Source organism: Nycticebus coucang, chromosome X (genome assembly GCF_027406575.1).
Source record: "Nycticebus coucang isolate mNycCou1 chromosome X, mNycCou1.pri, whole genome shotgun sequence".
Classification (NCBI taxonomy): domain Eukaryota; kingdom Metazoa; phylum Chordata; class Mammalia; order Primates; family Lorisidae; genus Nycticebus; species Nycticebus coucang.
Genome location: NC_069804.1, coordinates 15,539,924 through 15,564,630, shown reverse-complemented (window position 1 = coordinate 15,564,630; position 24,707 = coordinate 15,539,924). Strand labels below are relative to the sequence as shown.

Here is a 24,707-nt window from a genome sequence, read left to right as displayed (position 1 = left end):
TCTCCCAGTTTCCACCCTTCAAAACTTGTTCTCTGGACACCAACTGGCAGCAACATTTCAAATAGCAGATCTGACTGTGTCATTTCTCTGCTTGAAACAGGTCAAGGTATTGCCTGTGATCTGTTTGTTCCTTGCCTTCCTCTTCAGCTTCATTCTGGCACCTCTCCCATGGCTCTGTGCACTCCAACCACTGTGGCCTGGACATTCCACTCCTCCTGCCTTCAAGCCTCCTCTTAGTGCCTCTCCAACACGTCTTCACCTAAATAGCCCTTCGCTCAGCCTTCACATCAGAGCCCAAACAGTAAAGGAAATCTTCCCTGAGGCCATGTACCCTCCGGTTGTGCCTATACTTCCTCTTCGTAGCACTCCCGCTGGCTTCAACGGCCTCTGTCCTCTACCTGCCTGAAAGTGCCATGCCACCAGGCAGAGCTCTGTTTTATACAACATTCTGACCACAGAGAGTAATACAGTGTACCTTACATAGTAAGTGCTCAATTAGTATTTTTTAATACACTATGTGGCAAAAATTTCTATTAGAATCCACCCAGTCACCTAGACAAGAAACTATCAAAAGGCTCATGGGTTAGCTACCAAGTAAGTAATCCAACTTATCCTTCCAACTCTGGCCTTTATTTGTACTGTTAGGGAAAAAGGACTATTTCCATAATTACAAGTAAAATGGCATCAGATACAATTCCTGTTTCATTATTTTATTGAAAACAAACTTGCATAGCTTTGAATACATGATGTATCAACCAAATTTATACTCTTACCAATTTCATCAAAAACTGGATTAGATTTTCTAAAAGACTAAATACAAATCAATTAGAAAAATGTTGGAACAAGATAAAAGCTAAACTTTTTTAAAAAGTCTAAACAAGATGCCATAAAAATGAACAAAAAGAAATTAACAAGACAACTCATATTTTGCAGAATCTAAGATCATAGATAAGATCTAGATGGCTCTAACCATTTTCTTGAGCTTTATACAAAGATAAACATGGGTAATAAAGCATATAAAAATTAACTGCTAAAGCCTCGAGCTTTGCTAAAATACACTGTCAATGAGTTTGATGGGGTTTTATGAGGTCACTTGTGTTTTCTGTTAGAACTATGTAATTATTATTTAAAATTAATCCCGAAAGCCCTAGAAATGATGTGCAATTTTTGTTTACATGAAGCATACATGACAGATTCTTCAGTTGTTTCTGTACAAATGCATGCAGACAGTCTCCATGAAAGACCAGGAAGAAACAGGGGACTCCATTCCAAGGGAGTGGAGTGCCTTTTTTTTGGAGACAGAGTCTTACTCTGTCACCCTGAGTAGAGTGCTATGGAGTCAAAGTTCTAAGAAATCTCAAACTCGTGGGCTCAAGAGATCCTCTTGCCTCAGCTTGAGTAGCTGGGGCTATAGGTACCCACCACAACACCTAGCTAGCTTTTTTCTTTTTCTATTTTTAATAGAAACTCTTACTTAGGCTGGTTTCAAACTCCTGAGCTCAAAGGCTCTGCCCACCTTTGCCTCCTAGAGTACTAGAATTACAGGAGTGAGCCACCATGCCCAACCAGGACCATACTACCCAGAACATGCCTGATCTCATCTGATCTTGGAAGCAGGGTCAGACCTGGTTAGTACTTGGAAGGAAGGAGTTGCCTCTTGATTGGCATCTTTGATGGGCTCTCCTCTACTGAATAAGCAAGTCAACAGGAGCCATTTGCAGCTGTAAAGCCATCAAGAGGTTACTTCTCTTCTGTTAGCAAACTTTTAGCTCAGGGCTTTCAAATTTCTAAAAATTCTATCAATGACTTTTGAAACAAACCACGAAACACTTGGACACCTACAAAGTGACTTCTCCAACAAGGAGTCACAACATGTACCATAGGTTCCCGGGCCATGTGTCATTAGAACAGTAAAACAGCATTAACCATGACCCCAAAAGGGAAAACTAAATGTGGGCATGGGAGATGAGGTTACCAGGACTCACCCCAGGGCTCAAAAGAGGACACAGTGAAGGTATTAAACATAACTAAATAACCTACAGCAGAACTTAGCCCTTCCATAATCCCTTTTAGAGAGAGAGACAAAAGCCCCATGTGGCCCCCACTCCTAGGAGAAGGGCTTCCTCCATGACTCTGCACTGCCTTGGTAATGAATGCCATGCAGGTGTCAAGATAGCCCAACTGCTTTGCCTCACTCAAAGAGAAACAGAAACAAAGAAAGGAGAGAGTGGGTGGGGGGGAAGCAATTTATTTTATTTATTTATTTTTTAAGAGACAGAGTCTCACTTTGCCACCCTCCGTAGAGTGCCATGGCATCACAGCTCACAGCAACCTCCAGCTCTTGGGCTTAGGCGATTCTTGTGCATCAGCCTCCTGAGTAGCTGGAACTACAGGGACCCACCACAACACCTGGCTATTTTTTTTGCTGCAGTTTGGCCAGGGCCGGGTTCAAACCCTCCACCCTCAGTATATGGGGCCAGCACCCTACTCACTGAGCCACAGGCACCACCCAGGAAGCAATTTATTATGCTGCTCAATTACAAGCTAATTCTAAGAGGGTCTTCCCCAGCCTCTCAGGAAGGGCAGCAGGCTAGAGTTACAGCTGTAAGCACAAGGCACAAAGCAATTATTATAAGCAAAATCTAAGCACAGAAGTGCCTGTGGTCCCAGCTACTCGGGAGGCTGAGGCACAAGGATCGCCTAAGCCCAAGAGCTGGACGCCATAGCACTCTACCGAGGGGGACAAAGTGAGACTCTGTCTCTTAAAAAATAAGAGTTCTCTGAACTCTTCCCATCAGGTATTTTATGAAGGCATTTGAAGAAGATCCCAGAATAGGTCTTAGCACCAGCCACAAGTTTGGTCCCTTTCCTTTGGTTGAACCCCTACCCCCTCACTACCTAACACAGACAATGACAGACTTTTCATTCAAGGGAGGCAGCAACCCCAAGACTGACTTAGAATAAGACATCTGCCACTTTGAATTTAATGTCATCATGAGGACAGGACTAGACAAGATAATCTCTAAGGCCTTTCCCAGATTCATCACAAATTTATATTCTATTAATGAGTAATCACAGTTTCTTTAGACACTGCTCCCTCCTGCCAATAATCACTCATGACTAAGCACCAGTTGTTTCTAGACCCTTTGAAAGAGCACTACACTCCTCTAAATAATGGAAATCAGACCAGCATCCACTGCCTTTGAAAAGGACGAGATACTAATAATTTTTCCAATCTTCCAAAGGAATTAATACAAATGTTGTACTCACCGTGACTCTTTCCTATCTAAAGAATTCATAACAGTAATTTGAGGATGACTGTGTTATTAAGGAGAAAGACAAAAAGAATTCTATTCCAGCTTTCTGGTGTGCTGGAATATTCTATTATCTCTATCTGATTGTAGTTACTTGGGTATATATACACAAAAATTCATGGAATGTACATTTAAGGTTATAGGACTTTGCAGATTTCACTGCACATAATTTTTAACTTTTTAATTAGGTATAAGAGTTCTATTCCATTTCATCACCCAAGGCCACTTGAAGACACTGGGATAGGCAAAAAAAAAAAAGCTAAGTCAGCATCTGGTCCTACAAGAGATTCCTCTTCATCTTATAACAGCTGGGAAGTTTAGTACTTGCCTATTCTGCACCTATCACAAAAGTATAAGTGACTTTGGTTCAAATCCATCCAGAGATACTAGAACAAGAACAACAGATGAGTCACACTTACCCAGATAAGCACTACTACTCATATTATGAGATGTGAAAATCTAATATTGGTTTTAAAAAAGCTGTAAATACCAACAATTCCCCCAAAGTATCTGGACACCAAGTTTTTTATAAGGCCTGGAGGGAAAGTGCCTAAGGTTTCCCATTTATGATGAGGTCTTACCTGCTTGAAGGTACTCTGGCTGCAGAGAGGGAGGCAGGCCCTCAGGCAGTGGGTAGCCATTCTTCCGAGCCACAATGAGATGAAATGCAGCACAGAATTCAGGCAGAGTCAGGGCTCCATCGCAGTCAGCATCACTAAGCTCCCTAAATGCAACAAATGTCAATAGTACCTACCATGGGACTCAGGGGAAGATTACTCCACCCAGCTCCAGTATGGATCTCCATATCTGGTGCTCAAAATGGGTAGAGAAAGGAAGGCCCCAGCTACATTACACTTGTCTCAGCCACTACACAGTTTACTCAGAGAACAGAAAAAAGCTTCTTTTTCAGCTTTAAAGGAAAACCTTGTACTTTTCAAGTAAAGTAAATTTTTGTATCAGACTATTGTTTGCTTAAGAATTCCCCCCCAAGAAAATATAAGTAAGTTCAAAAAATACCAACTGAATTATGTTTTAAGATAAAAGTAGTAAATAAGGAAGACTGGAACCAGTAAGACAAAAAAGATGAAAGGGAGAGTCTTAGAAAAGCTTATCTTTGTTTCGGTCATTATTTCCCACTAAAAGGCACAGACCTATCTACTCAGAACAAAAGAACTAAGTAAGTACCACCCCATAAGCTCAACCATCTCTTAGGTGACTTGTGTTAGGACAATGATAGAGATGACATTATACAAAATTGTTTCAGAAAGGTATTACTATTTGAAAGAAAAACAATCTCTCTAAGCTGCATAACTTTCCTTTGGACCCTTCACACACACACACCCCTCTAATTTAGAATGCACCAGTCCTAAAACAGCTGTTCCCCCAAGGTGAGGAGTCAGAGTACTGCGGGTAAAAAGCAAACCATTTAGCTTTCATGGATACGTCTCAACAAAAAGATAAGAAGCCTCATGCCGATACGGTTAAGACTGGGAGTTGTGCCAAAACAGACTGTATTCTTTTCAAAATGTTAACTTCTTTTGTTCCTGACTTTAAAATCTAATATAAGGCTAATTGGAGAGAAAAACATTATGCCAAAGTATATTGCTGAACAACTTAAATCCAGCTCAGAATCCCAGATACACTGGCATGGCCAAGGATTGCTAGAATAGTTTTTTTCCAATAAGATGTACAAAACAAGGCAAGCAATTTTTAATGCTATCATAATTTTTATAAATCCTCATATAAAAAGCTTCATATAAATATTCCAATGTTTTAGTTATATATTTATAGCAGTACGCTCTCCTGCCCAGTCTTAACTAGCTCATACACAACTTGCAGTTTACAGCAGAACCGAGCATTTTCATAAATGCAAATAGAGCCATCTGGACCATCCCGGCACAGCCCTTCTGGAGCCAGAGCTGCGCCAAGGTACAGTGGATGCTACAGCTGCAAGTGTGAGTGAGGCCCAGCTGATAAACACCAGCCAAATTTACAAAGCTCAGGGGCAGACAGAATAGTCAAATTTAACCTAATTCCAAAATATCCCTAGACCTTCTGTTCGCTTAGTCTTATAAAACATTATAAAGAATAGCTTTTCAAGGCCCTCTAGGTACTTACACGGCACTGAGAAGAAAAATCTGAAAATAAAATCTTTAAGATGGAAAGTCTCATATGTCCACAAATTGCCTAGGCTGAAAAGGGATAGAGATGGAGCTAATAATTAGGAAATCACTTTTAAAATAATAGTTAGCACTTACAGTGCTTAGTATGTATGAGCACTATTTATTGTGCTTTTCTTATGATAATTTCAGAGCAATGACAATCTGAGTTTTATTTACTCTCTTACCTGTTAAAAAAATCATTCAAAAGTTAAGACTTAAAAAATACAAAGGCAGGAGGTAAGCACTGGGTATACATGAATCACAGTATGATATGTGGAATTAATTGTACTTACCATATATAAGAGAGTTCTGGAATGGAAAGCTTTGATTTGGTGAAGAAGTTCTTGGCCACAGAACCTGTCAAAAGCCATTATTTAATAAACTATTAATTACTTATCCAGAGTGGCTTTTATATTTATATATCAGTGAATCACCATGAACACATTTATTCCTCAAAGCAACTGTGAATCATGAGACTAAAAGCAACATATGAGCAGCTTTTAAAAGAATCTATTAGGATAGGGCAAAAGAAACAATGACAAACTTCTCGTGACAGATACAAATCACATAAATTAATTCTGCTTCATTCAAAAGATGAATTTCAAACAAATTTGACAAATTTCAAAATACACAGTCATGGTAGAAAACCAAGCAAAAATAAAAAATTAACACCATTAATCTCACTATATACACAGATAAAAATAGACATCATGGGCAAGGTTTCTTCTTTTTTTTTTTTTTTTTTTTTTTTTTGAGACAGAGTCTTACTCTTGCCCTAGGTAGAGTGCTGTGGCATCATAGCTCACAGCAACCTCAAATACTTGGGCCCAAGAAGTCTGCTTGCCTCAGCCTTCCTGAGTAGCTGGGACTATAGGCACCCACTACAACATCTGGCTAATTTTTCTATTTTTAGTAGGGATGAGGGTCTTGCTTTGCTCAAGCTGGTCTCAAACTCCTGAGCTCAGGCAACCCACCCACCTCAGCCTCCCAGAGTGCTAGAATTTACAGGTGTGAGCCACCACAGCAGCCTCATGGGAAAGATTTTTGGTGAGATTAAAGATCTCTTACTGGCTTTAAGAAGCTTATCCAGGAAGCTTTCTTTATTCATTGTAAATTTACCAATATCAACTGGAATCAGGCAATCATGTGTTATATGACTGCATTTGAAACATATCTTAGACTGAATTTTTTTATGCTTTCAGCTCTCAATAGTTTCATGGTTCAAAAGCTTTGATTCTAATACAAATAATAGTTACATCAAAGCCCCAAGCCCTGTTGTAAGTTGATAAAATCAAGTCTTTCCATGGCAATCACAGATCTTCTAACTAACCTTAAAACAGTGGTTCTCAACCTTCCTAATGCTGTGACCCTTTAATATAGTTCCTCATGTTGTGGTGACCCATGAGGAACTGTACTAAAGGGTTGCGGCATTAGGAAGGTTGAGAACCACTGCCTTAAAACAATAGATTATAATGGACCCTAAACGCAGACTTACTTTTCCTTTGATAGATTATTAAGGACCAATGCCAAGATACCCTAAAAATCAATTACCCTTCTCCCAGAAACCATCCTGGAAATAATGCTGATTATGTGACTCTTGGTCACTAAGGCAGCCACCTTGTAAAATATTTGTCAGAAATGTCTTGCAGGACTACCTGCCAGCTACTTTGGAGACATGGAGATATGAAGACATTCTCCTCTCATCTCATTCTATTTCCCCACCTTGGTCTTCTTTCTTCAAAGCACACTAGACCGAACCCACAGCTAGGCCTGGCCTTCAGACAGTGGAAAGAGACTACTGTACCATATGTTCCAGAGAAGTTCAGTGGAGCCCTAGAGCAGTTGATGGCTAACAAGTTCAACTGTGCCCCAAATGAGAAGAAAGTCTGAGCACTCCTTCCTTTCATGTTGACAGGAAGTTCAGACCTTATGCTTGAACCTTCACCTAAGCCCCATCCTCAAGCCACAATAAAAATCCCACGCCAGTCTCCTTTCCTTTTGTCTCAAGCCATTTTCAGATCTTCCTAAGAGCTATGTAGAAGAAAAAAAGGGAGAGGTGAGGGTTAAAAACTATCCAGCAGTCAAATATCAAAAATGGATTCAAATTTTATTACAAGGAGTCTCTTAGACCAGTAAATTACGGCTATACCAAGCACCAATATGCCAGCAATAAAATGTTAACACACTGAATGCATATAGATCTTTTAAAAATAAACACCAAGAACCCTATATAAAAATGGGTAGAGCTATGAGAGATTGCATAGAAATGCAAATGATTCTTAACCACATGAAAAAAATGCTCCATACTGTTCATGAGAGATCTGTAAATTAAAACCACACAAAGATATGATTTCTTGCCTATCAGATGGGAAAAATACAAAAGTTAGGTAACATGCTCAGATAAGACTGTGCAGCTGCAAAAGGGAACAGGGAGTACCCTGACATATAACTATGGAGTAATCATCAGAGCTTATTATACGAAAAAATCAAGGTGTAGAAGAGTATGCTATCATTTATCTAGGACAATATGGGGATACACACACATACATGATAGACATGCACATACTTTTGCTTTTATTTTTTACAAGGCAAACCATAACAAACGATGGTTACTTATGACGCAGTGAAGGAATAGGGGAGAAGGAACAGGAATAGAGCTTAGACTTCTCTGGTTATATAATGGCTTGTTACAGGCTCAATTTTAGAATTATAAAGTATTAAAATTAAATTTTAAAACATCCTTAATGCCTCAGCACCTGTAGCTCAGTGGTTAGGGCTCCAGCCACATACACCGGAACTTGGCCCGGGCCTGCTAAACAACAATGACAACTGCAACAAAAAAATAGCCAGGCATTGTGGTGGGCGCCTGTAGTCCCAGCTACTTGGGAGGCTGAGGGAAGAGAATTGCTTAAGCCCAAGAGTTTGACATTGCTGTGAGCTGTAACACCACAGCACTCTACCGATGGTGACATAGTGAGACTCTGTCTCAAAAAAAAAAAAAAATCCTTAAATATTAAAATCAAAACAAAACTGAATAAAAAGAAAAAAGTTGGAGGATTCCCACTTTTTTTGTTTTTTGAGACAGAATCTCAAGCTGTCACACTGGGTACAGTGCCCTGGCACTATAGCTCACAGCAACCTCTAACTCTTGGGCTCAAGTGATCCTCTTGCCTCAGTCTTTCTATTTTCAGCAGACGGGGTCTTGCTTTTTGCTCAGGCTGGTCTCAAACTTGTGAGCTCAAGCAATCCACCTACCTTGGCCTCCCAGAGTACTAGGATTACAGGCATGAGGCACTGCGCCCGGCCCCACTTTTCTAATTTCAAAATTTACTACATCAAGATAACAGTATTGGCATTAGGACAAATAAATAGATCAATGGAATAAAAGCAAGAGTCCAAGAATAAACTTTTATATTTACAGTTGATTAAATTTTGACAAGGATGCCAAGACAATTAAACAGGGGGGAAAGCATCATTTTTTTTTTTTTTTCAGCAAATGGTGCTGGGATAACTGGATATCCACATGGAAAAGAATAATACATTTGAAACCCTATCTCATACCAGACACAGAAATTAACTCAAAATATGTCATAAAAGCTATAAACTCTTAGATAAGAAAAAACATAAATTTCTGTGAACTTGGATTAGGCAATAGTTTCTTAAGTATGACACAAACACAAGGAACAAAAGAAACTGGAGCTAAACTAGACATTACAAATATCAAAAACTTTTGTGCTTCAAAGGATACCACTAGGAAAATAAAAAGACAAATCACAAAGGGGGGAAGATTTGCAAATCATATATCTGATAAGGAACTAGTACATAAAATATATAAAGAACTCTTACAACTCAATAATATTTTTTAATGACAAAGGATTTAAAAAGATATTTTCCCCCAAAGAAGTTATATGAATGGCCAATAAGTACATTAAAAGACGCTCAACATCATTATTCTTCAGGGAAATGCAAATCACAGCCACAAAGAGATACCACTTCATGCTCACTAGGAAGACTATAATCAGAAGACAGGTAAGTGTTGGCAACGATATGGAGTAACTGAAACCCTCATCCACTGCTGCTGGAAATATAAAATGGGGCAGATACTTTAGAACACAGTCTGACTGTTCCTCAGATAAATGTAGAGTTACCACACGATCTAGTAATTCCACTCCTCATATACCCAAGAGAAATGAAAACATATGTTCACAAAATACTACATGTACACAAATGTTCATAGCAGTGATATTCTTAATACTCCCAAATTGGAAGCAACCCATAATTATACCCAACAACTGATGAAGAGATGAATAAAATGGGATCTATCCATATAATGAAATTATTCCACCACGAAAAAAGAATGAAGTTCTGGTATACACTACAACATGGATGAACCTTTAAAACATCATGCTAAGAGTCCAGACACAAAAGACCACATATTACAAGATTCCACTTAAAAGCCCGGAACAGGCAAATCTATACAGAGAGAAAGTACATTAGTGGTTACCTACGGCTAGATAGAAGGTGAGGAGGGATGAAAAGGGGAGTAAATACTAATAAACACGTGATTTATCGGGGGAGTGGAAATGGCCTAAATTCAGACTGTGAATATACTCTGAATATACTAAAACCATTAAACTGTATGTATTGAATGAGTAAATTTTATGGTATTTGAATTATTATCTCAATAAAGATTTTTTTAAAAGAGACATCAACTAATTATAACCTACAGACCTCTCTTGATCCTGACCAAACTAAGCTTTTTTAAAAAAAGCATTGTGAGACAAACAGAGAAATATGAACAAGGAGAGGTCTTGATGCTATTAAGAAATCCATATTCTTTTTTTTTTACATATGTCAATGAATTATGGTTATGTTTTTTTTTTAATTTTTTGGTTGGGGCTAGGTTTGAACCCACCACCTCCGACATATGGAGCCGGCGTCCTACCCCTTTGAGCCACAGGCACCACCCATGTTATGCTTTTTTTTCTAGAGACAGAGTCTCCTTCTGTCGCCCTGGGTAGAATGCCATGGTGTCAAAACTCACAGTAACCTAAGTAGCTGGGACTATAAGTGCCCGTCACCATGCCCAGATAATTTTTCTGTTTTTAGTAGAGATAGGGTCTTGTTCTTGCTGAGGCTGGTGTCAAACTCCTGAGCTCAAGGGATCCACTCGCCTCAGCCTCCCAAAGTGCTAGGATTACAGGTGTGAGTCACCATGGTTGGCTTCTTTATGCTTTTTAAAAGCAGCCTTATCTTTAAATATATATTCGGAAATATTTTTTCAAATGAAATGGTGTGGTAATTGATTCAAAATCATGTGGGCTGAGAAAGGATATACAGTCACATGTCACTTACAACACAGATATATTCTGAGAAACATGTCATTAGGCGATTTTGTTGTCATGCAAACATCACAGAGTGCACTCACACAAATTTAGATGATCCTACCATACACCTAGGCTACCCACCTGTACATCATGTTACTGTACTGAATACTACAGGCAATTCTCACACAATAGTATGTGTGCATCAAAACATATCTAAACATGGAAAAAGTATAGTAGAAATACAGTATAAAAGATAAAAAAATGGTACACTTGTGTAGGGCATTTACCATGAAGTGAGCTTGAGGACTGGAAATTGCTCTGGGTGAGTGAGCAGTAAATGAATGTGAAGGTCAAGGACACCACAGTACTCTACTGTACACTGTAGAAACACTGGACACCTAAGCTACACAATATTTAAAATATTTTTCTTTCTTCATTACTAAATTAACCTTACTAAATTAAAGCCTGACATAACTTTTTTACTTTGTCAACTTTTAAATTTTTTAACTTGACTCTCCTATAATAACACAGCTTAAAGTACACATTGTACAGCTGTACAAAAATATATTTTTCCTCATTCTATAGGAGTTTTTTGATTTAAAATAATGTTTGTGCCTTTTAAGTTTTTTGTTAAAAATTAAAACATGAACACACACATTGGCCTAGACCTACACAGGGTCATGATCATCACTATCACTGTCTTCCACCTCCACATGTTGTCCCACCAGAAGGTCTTTAGGGGTACTAACAGGCATGGATCTGTCATCTGCCTTGATAACAATAGCCTTCTTCTGAATACCTCCTGAAGGACCTGTCCGAAAAGTTAACTTATCTTTGTAAATAGAAGAAGTACACTCTAATTAAAACAATGATGAAAGTATAGCATAGTAAAAATAGAAACCAATATATAGTCACTTACTATCATTACCGAGTAGTGTAGATTGGACATAATTGTATGTGTTAGGCTTTCACATGATCAGAACACAGGTTTGGTTACACCAGCATCACCACGAACATGCCAGTGATGCACTGAGCTACAGCATTATGACAACTATGACATCATTAGGCAATAAGAACTTTTTGGCTCTATTATAATATTACAGAGCTGTCACCATATATGTGGTCCATTGTTGACCAACAGAAACGCCACTATGCAGGGCACAACAGTAGATAAAAGAAAATCATCCAGGCTGAGTGATAGGTACACAAGGATTTGCTATACTAGCCAACCTAGTTGTATGTGAATTTGAAATTTTGCAAAATAAAAAAGTTAAAATAAAATAAAAACATTTCTAATAGGTACCTATTCCTATTTAGCTATATATCTGGATACATAATGAAGAAACTCAATTGTGGGGGGAGTGGGAGTTAGCAGGTGGCCAGTATGTGCCATCTGGGTTTCTGCTGCTTTTTTAGAAATCATAATGTCAGCTTTAATTTATGGTATCTACACTATTTTTCTTCGATAAAGCCATTACCACCAATCAGTAAGTGATGTCTGCATTTATTTAGATAAGTATATTTCGATTACACACCTTATTTCACAAGAAAAAACTAGTCTTAGTCCATACTGCAATATGTCAGGCTACAATTATCAAGGACATACTGTTATTCTTCAAAATTGAAGTGTAAAAAGAAAGCTTTATGAATTTTTCTTCCAGCCTGTACTATTTCACTGTTTGTTTAGTCTTCAGCCTGTACCATGTAGGCACACAGGAATTAAATCAATTCCTCTCAGGTTTAATTTTACATGAGAACTCAACCGAAATATGTATATCTGAAGATAATCCAGAAGAACTGACATGTGGAAAAATGCTGGCCAATTTTCCTCCATTTTCATTTCTCTCAGCAAAACAAGGAAAGAAACACTTGAGGCAAAGAAAACAGGCCTGAGATTGAATTTCAAAGGGGAATATGAGATAAGGAGACTTGTGACACTGACTCCTAGAAAGCCACCCTCTATCTTTAATCTAACTTTAATATAATGAGGAAGCAATTAAAGGTTTTGCCTTGGTACTTGGCTCTCTCATTCCAAGAGTGTTTCAGCTAATAATGTGTGAGGTCTGGACGAGGTTCCCCTTAAATTCCCATTATACCCCTTTAAAACAGAAGCAATTTTCCAAAAGCCACTGCCACCTTCTTTTCTGCATGGTTTATACTTGAGCCTTATCAAGTATAAATTCAACCTTAAAGGGAAATAAATTGAAATCACAGAAGTTGCCACACTCATTTTGTGTGAACTGCTTCTCAAGATGCTGACCAGTCTACCCCTGAGAACAATGCCTGGGGGCCCAGGTTCTCACCTGAAATGAAGGAGCTGGGGTCTGGCTGCAGGGACCGGAACTGATTGACATAGTACTCCCGCTGTTCTGCTGTTATCCTCCAGGGTTCATCAGGGTAACCGCTGCTGTTATCCTGCAGTTCTCTCTCCACTGAAAAGGACTTCAAAATAAATTTTTAAAAAAACAAATGCTCAGAAAGTGAGATGAAGTGCAAAAATTAACCACCAATAAAAATGATTATATATTTAATTTTTTCCTCCAAAGGAACAAATTTAACCACCTCATAACTAGACTGCAACTAGAAAATAAATTTAAGGGCAATCATGCTTTATACTTCCTCTGTATTCCCCAAAGGTGTCAACAGGACTGAGTGTGAAATACTGAACACTTGGTAAGTGACAAAAATTTTTCCAGTGCAATGAATAAAGGGTTTTTAAAAAAACTATCATTCTCATTTCAATTATTGCTCACATTTTGATCCTTTCAGATTACCTGAATGGACAGTAAAATAATCTGCATGATTTTAAATTATGGGGGGAAATTAGAACAGCTATAACCATATTATCTTTTTTTCTGTCATATTTACACGATATAAATCTAGAAGCCAAACCTTTGATTCAAATCCCACATCCTGAAGTCCTACTTGAATGGTAGGTAAGTCAAGACCACTGAGCCTCTCATTCTACATTTGTAAATTGGGGATAAGATTTAGCTATTGATCTGAGTGGTGAGAACAGCTGTCACAGTGCCACAACCAACAAGAGTAACAAGGGTTGCATCAGACCTGCCACTAGAGGGCATGTAAGTCAAATTTGAGGATTTTAAGAGCTCAGAAAACCAGGGGAGTGCAGAAAAAAAGCTATTGTAGGCATTGGCCAAAGAGGCAAAAATGATGATGCTGGGAGGAGGAGATGAGCTTTTGTTCCATCCTTCCCATCTACTCTTAAGACTCAGATACTACCTTTGTGAAATCAAGAGGTGAACACAAGAAGGGTAAGGCTTTAGGTCAAAAAGAGACTAGGAAAGGTTAGGGGTATTACTGCCAAAGAGTCATCAATTGCCTGCTTCTGAACACATTTTCAAAGAACTGATCACTAAGAGGGCCTTTTATCCACTATCCCTACAAAAGACAACTGGCCATCCCCTTCCCCACCTTAACTGTCCTCCCCCACACATACACACACACAAACATGCATCATTCCAGGAATCCATACTTCTCTGACAGTGTTCAGAGAAGAGACTATAAAAGTGTGAGTTGTGATTTAACCTTGAGATGTCATCTCTGAAATAAAATATCTATTACTTTGACATCTGAAACCTTGGGTTAAGAGTGCCCTGGGAGGGCCAGGACAATGAGATGAAATACCCAGAAGTGCTGAATGAGAACGCACCCAGCAAAGAGGCTATTCCCTAAGGAAAACATCTGGGTCCCTCATTCAGAAGGAAAGTTACATGAAGAAGTTGAGAGCTATATAGTTGTTAATAATTTATAACAAATATATCACTTTTATACTAGATGAGTTTATACTAAATATAAATCAAACCACTTTAAAATGTCCAGAAAGTCACTATTAGTTAATACCCTAAATTCACAGAGTGCTTTGAAATTTACAAAGCATTTCACACACTCCTTTCTCACTTGAGTATCTCAAAACTTCTGAGAGGTAAGAAAGCATTACTTATTATCCCTTATCCAGATAAGGAAACTGAGGCTCAGAGAGTTTAAGGGACTTACCTATACACATTGGTGAACCCTACAGGCAGCAAATAATGGCCTTCTTTTTTTTTAATTTCTTGTTCAAAGTCAAGTTCTTGCATGTCAGGACTTTTTAAACTGGACTGAATCTATCTGAGTTTTTTTCATAAATCCCTTATCATTATAGTAACAAACAATACAGACAATGAAAGCAAGGAAGATCAAAAGTCCATCTGAGCACCAAATGAATCACACAATTTTCCAAAATGCTCCCACCAAATTCTAACCCACGTCCTAGCAGCACTTTCAGATGTCTGCTGGCTTTTGGAGGTAGAGCATAGGGAGGTCAGCTTGAACTGGGTTGGATTTCTAGCCACATTATAATGGAGAGAAATCACAGGAACACTGTGCTTCAAGGCAGCACTGAGATAGTTGAAGTAATGGAACTTGAAAGCTGGGCATGGGGAGAAGACATAAGAACAGATGTTTATGAGTAAACAGGTGGCAAAGATGTCTCATGAAGCAGGTGGGATGCAGGTTGAAAGCTCTGCCCCACTACTTCCCAACGAATGAAGGCACAGAATCCCCATGCTGGGTGTTGGGCCGGCTTCGTTCCTTTGTTCTAACATGGAAGCTGCTACTCCCTGGAATACACCCTATCCTCCCCTCCTGGTGACAAAGGTGCCATATCCAGGTGTTGCTGATGTCAGCCTGTATTTACCAGGTTTGCTCTTTCTCTAAGCCCATGACCGTCTGCTCCCTATTTCCTGTCACATCAACTCACTCCTGAGTGGCGTTAATGGCTTTTTAGCAGGTCTCAAATCTATTCTGGTAACCAAAGTTGGGAATGGACAGGAGAGGGTGATTGACTCCTCTGCTTAAAACCCCACAGAGATGACCTGTTGCCTAACAAAAAATCTACCTCCTCCACCTGGCCTTCAAGACCCTCGTATCCCAGCCTCCTCTCAGGAGCCTTTTCAATTGCCTATATGCTCTTGGGTTTGATTTATATCTTTTTCTTAGAACATTCTTCCTCTGATCCCAGCCTGTGTAAATCCTACCCAGTACTCAAGTCCTATTGAGCCAACAAGCTCTCCAATGTACCTGCCATGCCCACAGCCATGACAGAGGACACTGCCCATCTCCCTCACTCTGCTACAAAAGCAGGCCAGGCAGCCATGTGTGGGCTACATGCTCCACTTCACACAGGTTCACACCTGACAGAGTCAGAGTAAGGGTGGACACTATGATGGCCTTTGGGATGCTCTGGCATGGAAAGCTCTTACAGAACTTAGGCCAGACGCTCACTCTTGGGGATGCGGATGAGAAATATAAAGATAGACAAGGGAGAAAGCAGACTATGAACAGATCCGCAGTAGAGCCCGGATATAGAGTAAGGGCCAAGAAGGGCTGACAGTTCTGAGGGATCCAGAGCCAAGGATCAGGAGAAGCTGTGAAGTAGAGAGAAAGTGACCTAAGAAGAGAGAAAGTAAGGAAGGCTGCTGCAAAAAAGTAAGTGAACAGTGAAGTAAACTCCAGGCAACTAGGGCAAGGCCTGCTAACAGCAGAACAAGCATGAACAGCCAAGGACTCCCACCCCTGTGGACTACTAGGCCACTCCTTGGCTTTCATTTCTTGGATTCCCATGAGAACCCCACTCCCTGCTCTTTTTCAAGAAAAATTAAGCTGGCAAAGAGAGTTCCTATTCCCTAAAACCTAAAAGGCTTCGAGACAAAGGGAGAGAGCATATGAACATTGTATAACCCATACACAGTACAGTCCTTCTAGGGGCTTACACTAAGTGTGCTCACCTATGCCCACCTGAATCCCCTTGCTTCTCATCATATCTTTTAAATTGACTTAATAAACCCAGTGACCCGAGCATCTTTAAAAATATGAACCTTTATGATGTTTATTGTAAGTACCATACAGTTTGAACATTTCAAGTGTTCTTAAATCTCTCCACCCAGGGTTCAATCTGGAGGGCTAGAGCCACAACAGATACTCCTTTGTCCCACCTACAGCCCCTAGTACCTGCATCACAGATACTAAAAAGCATTGTGATTTCCACTTATTGACGGGCTCGAGTAAGTCAGATGTGTGCCATGTATTGCAAGAGATGTGGAAACACTGCTCTATGATGTTATTAATGAAAGAAAACCTGTGAGTCCATTCTCCAATTTTAAAGTCTGCTATCTATTAAAAGAAGTCCCTATCTGTCTTCCTGTAGTCACCTATGGTCTGATATCTACAGGAGCTCTCAAGTCCCATATCCATTGAGTGTTTCAAGGACAGATAAGGGCACGTAGTAGGAGTAGATGGCATTGCACATGCCATTAAGCCGAAATATTCCAAAAGAAAGCTGATCCACTGCAAGAAGCAAAATGATTTGAACTTCACTGCATAAACAGTGACTGGTTCATTTGCTCATTCAGCAGACACATACTGAAGGCTGACGATACCCCAGATACTACTCACTAGGGATATGCTGATGGGCAAACAGATTCTGTTTCCCAAGAAGCATGGAATCCAATGAGAGAGAAAGACAAACAGGCAATCTCAAAACAGTTAGATAAGTGTTTGCATAAGGCAAGGTTCCCTAGACTTTTGCTACTTACATGTGGTCCCCACACCACCCACATCAGCATCACCTGAGGACTTGTTAGAAATACAGATACTCAGGCCTCGGCCCAGGGCATGAAGGCTCAAGTACACCAAGTTGAGGGGCTCACACTGCATCTAGAAGATGATGGGGAGCCATAGCTAAGTATTAAATAGGACAATCAAATAATCACATTTGACTTACAGGATGATCACTTCAGTGAGCAGAAGGGAAGGGGAAAGACAAAAGGCAGGAAAACCAGCTAAGGCCCTGTCAGCGATCCCAGCTAGAGGTAAGCCCAGAGGTAGAAAGGGTTATAAGAGGAAAAGTGGGGGGGAAGCCATGTGGCCACCACTGGAGGAAGGCTCGTCATGGCAGTGGGATGGCAGCTCAGCACCTCTTTGCAGCAAGTAGGGGCTGTCTCACTGCAGGCCCAGACACACAGACCCATCTCCTCTAAACCAACCCCAAAATCACCCACAATGATCAACACAACTTTTTAGACAAAGATCTGCAACATCAGTACTAAGAGAGAACAGCTTATTGGGGGGCGGGGGGAGCTGAAGGCATTAACAAATGTGGGCCAGTGAGCTATGAGGCCTTAGCCTTCCACGTAGAAGCCAGAAGCAGGAAAAGCCCACTGGGTACACGCGCACATGGGCCTCCCAGGCCAGCACCAGCTCCAGCTCCAGGGGTTTTGTTGGCTGGGCGGAAATATTTGCTACTTGGTGCTGATTTGGGGTTCTGCCAGTGTTAGGCTCTTTTTTAAAAATAGAAGAGGGGAGATAAAGAGAGAAATCTTCCACATCTGTCTGCTTAAGCTACATACATATGGTTCATTATACAGTTTCTCTAGACACAGGAGAATTAGATTTGCTTATATTTAAAACATTCAACCCTTGGTTTTGTTTCAAGTGAAATGCAAATATTTGGCACTGCGACTTATTATCTCTAGGGAAAACAGGCTATTTATAATGAAAGAGACTTCAAACGACTCATTAAAAAGTAATACTATTAATAAATTCCCAAAAGATGACATTTACCCCTGAACTATCTTAAAAATCAAGCAAAGTTGACTATATGAATCGCAAGGAGGCACTGTCAGGGAGAACTTTAAAAGGGTATGTATGTTGTTTCAACCATAGGACATTTCTATACAGAATATAATCCTGCCCTGGAGGCATCCTATAAATGCTGCCTTAGAGTCCACCATTTCACCTATGAGGATGTAATGATCTCAAAACAGTGTTCTTTTGATGCCTTAATAAACAAACCATCTGGAGTAGCAAAAGCTCATACCAAGCCCACTGTAAATATGTGAAGACACTTCCACTGCCAAAAATATTTTAGAAATAAGATTGTCACAGGGCAATTGCTGATCAAAACATGATCTTATGAGCAAAGATGTGACAAGACTCACTTACCCTGAAGAAAAGAATGGCTGACAGGCTGGTAAGAGTACACTGAATATTAATCTGCCTAAAGAAAGATCATAGCACTTGGTCAGCCATGGGGCTGAGAAAAAAAGAAGTCACAGAGGCAAGTGATGGCAGTGCTGATATGTGGGATTATGGGGATGTCCTCTAATAATTCACCTACCATGCCTGGTCTAGAGGTGTCATTGAGTAGCTGCCCAACCAAAAACGATGTTTTCCAGCCTTCTTTGCAATTAAATGCAACCATGTGACTGAACTGTAGCCATAGCAAGGTGAGTACCAGTGACTTGCACCGCTTCTGGGTAGAACTAGTTCCTCCTTCCACTGAATAGAGAATGGCAGAGTCACAGAACAAAAGCCCTGGTGCCTAAATGACCATGGGGAGGAAAGCCACTTACCAAACATATACAAGTGAGAAATACATTTTTTTATGGTGGGTTGTTAAAATGTGGGGTATATTTGTTATAGCAGCTACTCCCCGACTAATCTATCCTTCAAGCAAGGCCCAAAGGAAAGAAGATCTGCCTTGGCCAGTGGCATAGCCAGTCCTGCATTAGAGATGGCAGCCTGAGGCTAACTTTCTTTTTTTTTTTTTTGTTTTTTGTTTTGTTTTTTTTTTACTTTTGGAACACTTTAATCAACAGAATAGAAGTACACGCACGATTTTTAAAATAAAATCAAGGCATCCATGAGTAAGATCTAAGATAAAAGTAGCCACACCTCACAATGAGAATCCGATCAGATGGAAGGAGGCAAAGTCTAAATCAGACAGTGGAGGAGGGACGCACAGGAGAGAGGAAGGGCCCTGGGAATGAATCGTCAAGGCATGCTCAGCTGATGTCTTCCACTTCCAGGTTCCTCCAGCCCTAGGTGGGGGTTGGGGATAAAAATTATGGTATTTGGTCACAAACAGCAACAGCAGGATCTGTTGTTTCTGGAATGGGGAAGGGTCTCAAATCCCAGGGGCACTGTAGGCACTAGAGACTCTATGACGACAACATGGAGAGCGTGAGGGCACAAGATCTCTGTGCTCTTCTGCGACAGGAGCCAACCACACCACAGCATGATACAATGACAAATTTTTTCAGGTCACTACTTGAGTGGAAGATCTAAAGTAGCTACAGGAAAAACTCTATGGAAAGATCCAGCTGGTACAGAGAAAATATATCATCAAGCACGAGGAATAACTATGGTGCCACTCTCAGAACTGGTTGGAGGATTTCTCTCTGGTCGACTTGCAGAAGACATTCTTTCTTCACAGAGAGGACCAGGGCATTCAGTTCTCTACAGTTCTATTAGTGTGGATCTTGTCCAGTTTAGCTTTGTATTTTGAAGCGTCCCTAGGTTCCCTGCTGGGATTGCTCCAATCGTCAGTTTCAGGAGTGGTCTTGTAATGACGCCATGCAGACTTATTAAAAACTGGAAGTCTCTCAAATGATTCACTTGAAAGAGCCTTCAAATAAATGACAGCATCAGTACCCACTCCTTCCATGGAATACAGTTTTAAATCTCCCTGAAAATATCTAGCATACAGACGAGAGATTGGCAAACCATAACCAAATCCAGCCAAAGGGGCAGCTCTGGTAGGCTCCAGGCTAGGTCTAGGAGCAGTTGAATACATGTAGTTAAAAAGACGATCTGTTTTTCGAAGTAGAACCCCACCACCTAGGTCACTTATCTTAATGGATAAGTCTTCTTTCCCCAAAGTAACAAAGGTTTTAACAGCTGGGTAGCCTTCTTTTCTATCTTCATAGAGTTCCACCGTTGCTCTCATTGAGTCCTTGAACAACACAAATAGCATGTGAAACAGATGTGAGGGCACATAAACTACCTGAATAGGTTTGTTTGGTGCTTTGGCATTGAATTCTTCGACTTCCAGCTCTGGAGCTACCAGGTAATACTGTTCACATAGCATCTTAGCTGTTTCATATGCATCTGGGAACTATTTCGGTGTTCTTGGACTTGGCACTCAGTTGAACTGCCTTGGAGAGAGCTTGAGCAGGAGTGTGGAGAACACTGGACATTGTCTGGGGCCCCAGACTGAGCCACTGAGCTGGGTGCAGGAAGCCATTGCAAAAGAACTCCTGAGGCTAACTTTCACATTAGACCATTCTGAGCCCAAACTTTCTAATTCTAACTTGATTATCTATGCAGACTATCTACAGAAACATGATGTTGATTCATTTTTATAGCAGTCTTTCTATGTTTGGTTAATATAGGTTCATCTTTCATGGGTTTGAAGAAGATTCCCAAGAAAGACAGAGTTAAAAAGAAAAGAGCCAGGTACAGTGGGCACCTGTAGTCCCAGCCACTCGGGAGGCTGAGACAGGAGAATCATGTAAGGCCAGGAGTCAAGAACAGCCTGGGCAACATAGCAAGATCCCATTTTTAAAAAAAAGAGAGAGAAGAAAAGAAGACTAGGGAAAAAATGGGGAGATTGTTAAATGAGGAATAAAGAAAAAGAGCTAGACAAGGTGACAGAGCTCAGCAGGCATGTTTTAACATTAAACCATTCTACTTTATGCTCAATAAATCTTGTTTATACTCTGTCACTCACCCCATCCCACTACAATATAAGGCCCACAAAGCGTAGGAAATTTTGTCTATCCCAATCACTGCTGTATCCCATGTGCCTAGACAGGTGTCTAGCCACATTGGAAACAATAAGTATCTGTTAAATGACTGAATAAATTTAAAAATGGACAAACTCTCAAAGTCTGGAGACAGAAAGGTTAATCTGAGCTCTCCTATACTGACAAAAGCTGAACTTTATATACATTTATCAAATAATGTTATCCAACATTGTAAAGGCTGGCCCATCTCCCTTACCTATGAAGTTAGATAACTTTTTTTTAAATCTTTTTTTTTTTTTTTTTTTTTTTGGCCGGGGCTGGGTTTGAACCCGCCACCTCCGGCATATGGGGCTGGCACCCTACTCCTTTGAGCCACGGGCGCCACCCTAAATCCCTTTTTTTTTAACCTTTTATTTTGAAATAATTATTGATTTGCAGGAAGCTGTAATAAATAATTTCTGGTTTTGCCTGTAGAGAAGTTAGGTAAAATTAAATCCTAACAGAGCAATTTAACCTTATCTGTTTCTTCAGGGAAATAAACCCACAAAGATGCCTTTAACCACATATTGCCAAACTCACTTAGGGATCTAATTTCAACAGCTTAAAAGGTGTAGGAATCTCTCTGTGCCTAATGTGAAACTCACAGTTGCTGCTGATTAAGATAAGCTAAATCTTTCAAACTATCACCAGAGACAGAATGATGTCAGGTAACACGCATTCATTACTTTGCTGCTAAGTGCCAGGCACTGTAAGTACCTAATACTGCAAGATCCATTTTCACCTTCATAATAACTCTGCAAGGTAGGTCCTGCTATTTCCATCTTGCAGAACAGGAAATTCAGTTAAGGGAAGTAGTTTACCAAGACCACACACCTAGCAAACAGTACAGCTAGAATATGAACTTAGTACAGAGTACGTACTCTTCATCGTCAAGCTCTATAGTTATCTCTTTCTAGCTACCCATATATCCTGTACAAATGTAGCATTTTCTTTTCAGAAAGAATCTCACTGCAAAGCCTAATCACTGCAGCAATTCTGCAGATTGAGGATCTGAGCTTGAGCTATAACCATGCTACATTAACACTCTCCTCCCTGTTACCTAGTTTAGTTTAATTTGGGCTGGTGAACTATTAAATTATATGGATAGAGTACTATCTTATTTCTCATGTAATTTTTACATGTAAGCATCTGGCCTGCCTTTACATCTTGAAAGAATCCTAGAGACAGCCACACAATACAGGTCTTTACTGTTTTTTTAGTATGTGGCACTAACACTATTTTGACTACCATAAGAAATGCTTATTAGTAACCACTGTCTCTAATTCTTCCATCAGAAGCCAAGGTCTGCTGTACCAGAAGGGCATTTTTCCTTCAAAATTATCAGGATTTTGCTTTTTGCTTAGGCTCAGAAGGCCAGGAGAAAATGAGAAATCAGCAGTAAGAAGAGACTTTGACAACGCTGCTGACTTCCATTAACAGTGTAATGATGTCCCTACCCCATCCCTGCTGGTCAGGTCAAGGCTAACCATCTCTTCTTTACTACATCCTCCCCTTCACACCCAAAGCAGCCTGAGTTCAGATGGGAAACAAATGCACCCAGAACTCAGACTGAATCGAGCAACGCTTTGGAGAATGAGGCTTCCGACTGGAGATGGAAAAAGAGCACAGGTTCCAGAAGCAAACAGACTCCGGTTTCCATCTAGATTGGTCACTTACTAACCAGTAACTTAATTCCTGAGCCATCAGCTCTTCACATGAAAGGCAATCACACAGCCCACAGGGGCTTGCCTCCTTCCCCACCCTCCTGTCCTTCCCACTCAAGGCTCTGGCCACAGCCACCTTCTCTCAGTTCTCTAAACATGTCCACTTGCCATGCTAAACATGGTGGACTGGCTCACTGGACATCCATTCCACCCCCTCAGAACATACACCCTGCACTACGCAGGCTGCTAGCTAAAAACTCCACTGTCCAAACACCTTTGATGCTAGAATTCCAGATGGGAATTATACATTCATGGAAGACTGATTCAGAACTGAGTGACACGGTGGGCAAGGCAGGGAACAAAACATCCATTTGGCTGGTCTAGGTCATGCGTGGTGTGGATCTGGAGCTGACTTCATGGCAGCAGTTTCCCAGTGCAGGAGCTTTCTGAATGTGGCAGTGGCAAAGCTCTCTGTTCAGCCCAGCTATGCTGTGGGGTGTGGGGAATTGTTCTTGCAAACTCACTCTGAATACAGTCTGTATCTTCAGGCCCTCCTTATTATAAACCACTATTTGCTTACACTAGCCAGTGGAGATCCTGTTGTCCACAATTAACCCTGATTGAGGCATATCTTTGTCCAGGCTCTTACCTCTATATGAAACTCCTCTCCTCACCTCCCAGCATCATCCTTCCTTTGCCCTTCACTCCTATGCATCCTCCACAGCTCAGCCCAAGCTCGTGTCTTCAAATAAGCCTTCCCTCACTAGCCCTAGGTTGGATTTCTCTGTTACACTCTACCAGAGTATTCCCTTGCCTTTAGGTCAATTGTCACTTGTCAATTCTACATGTATAGGTGGAATCATTTGATTAGAATGCATCTCCCTCACTTGACTCCAACTGCCTTAAGACTAAGGACTGCATTTGTACTCCTCAGTGTCCCCTTGGCATGGTGGCTGGTTCATCAAAGAACTTAAGTGATTCCAAATATGGAAGATGTAATTTGTTTCCATACCTTGCAAGGCTATTAGGAAGACTGACACAACACTGGGACCAAATAAGCACCTCAGTTGACAGTGATTTTTGTTGGAACAGGCAGTTGGGGGCACTACACTGCCTGCTCACCTGAGGGCAAAGAAAATACTGATGGGTCTAGGGCAGGCGTCCTCAAACTGCGGCCCATGGGCCACATGAAGTGGTATGAATTGTATTTGTTCCCGTTTTGTTTTTTACTTCAAAGTAAGATATGTGCAGTGTGCATAGGAATTTGTTCCTAGTTGTTTTTTTTTAAACTATAGTCCAGCCCTCCAAAGGTCTGAGGGACAGTGAATTGGCCCCGTTTAAAAAGTTTGAGGACGTCTGGTCTAGGGACTGAAATGGTGCCACTGTAAAGCAGGCTTCTATATTCATAGCCTAGTGTAAAGCTGAGACCAGTAGGTCCTAGAAAATAAGCCAGAAAGAAATGCCACTCTGATTTCTAGATTTACAAAGTACTGCCCACGACCAAGTATTCAATCAGGTGTTTTCAGCTACAACTGAGAGCGGCTGGTAAGGAGACATCTCTAGTCCTCCATCTTGAACCAGAAGCCCCTTCAGCTACAACTGAAAGGTTAAA

The 24,707-nt window shown here is 40.5% G+C and overlaps 2 protein-coding genes across 6 annotated transcripts in view; both read right to left on the bottom strand.

Annotated features, from left to right (window-relative positions):
- The window catches only part of REPS2 (RALBP1 associated Eps domain containing 2), a 313,577-nt gene that overhangs the window by 177,554 nt on the left and 111,316 nt on the right, over positions 1-24,707 (bottom strand). For all 5 annotated transcript variants that reach the window (XM_053580740.1, XM_053580743.1, XM_053580742.1 and 2 more), the window contains exons 6-8: positions 13,107-13,245; positions 5,770-5,833; positions 3,896-4,038 (exon numbers count right to left, since the gene is read on the bottom strand). In XM_053580740.1, coding sequence (XP_053436715.1) covers positions 3,896-4,038; positions 5,770-5,833; positions 13,107-13,245 — 346 coding nt within the window. The remainder of the gene's footprint in view (positions 1-3,895; positions 4,039-5,769; positions 5,834-13,106; positions 13,246-24,707) is intronic.
- LOC128577888 (pyruvate dehydrogenase (acetyl-transferring) kinase isozyme 3, mitochondrial-like) lies at positions 20,045-22,213 on the bottom strand. The gene is made up of 2 exons (XM_053580263.1): positions 22,118-22,213; positions 20,045-20,761 (listed from the first exon to the last, which is right to left on the bottom strand). Exons 1-2 carry the CDS (start codon positions 22,211-22,213, stop codon positions 20,096-20,098), a joined length of 762 nt encoding a protein of 253 aa, XP_053436238.1. The 3' UTR covers positions 20,045-20,095.

Bases quoted from the DNA above. Each gene is read 5' to 3' on its own strand.
- LOC128577888 (XM_053580263.1), bottom strand. From the start codon at position 22,213: ATGGAAATAGCAGGACCTACCTTGCAGAGTTATTATGAAGGTGAAAAT. The intron at 20,762-22,117 runs GTAATGAATGCG...ACACCGAAATAG, and splicing joins GCCTGGCACTTAGCAGCAAA to TTCCCAGATGCATATGAAAC.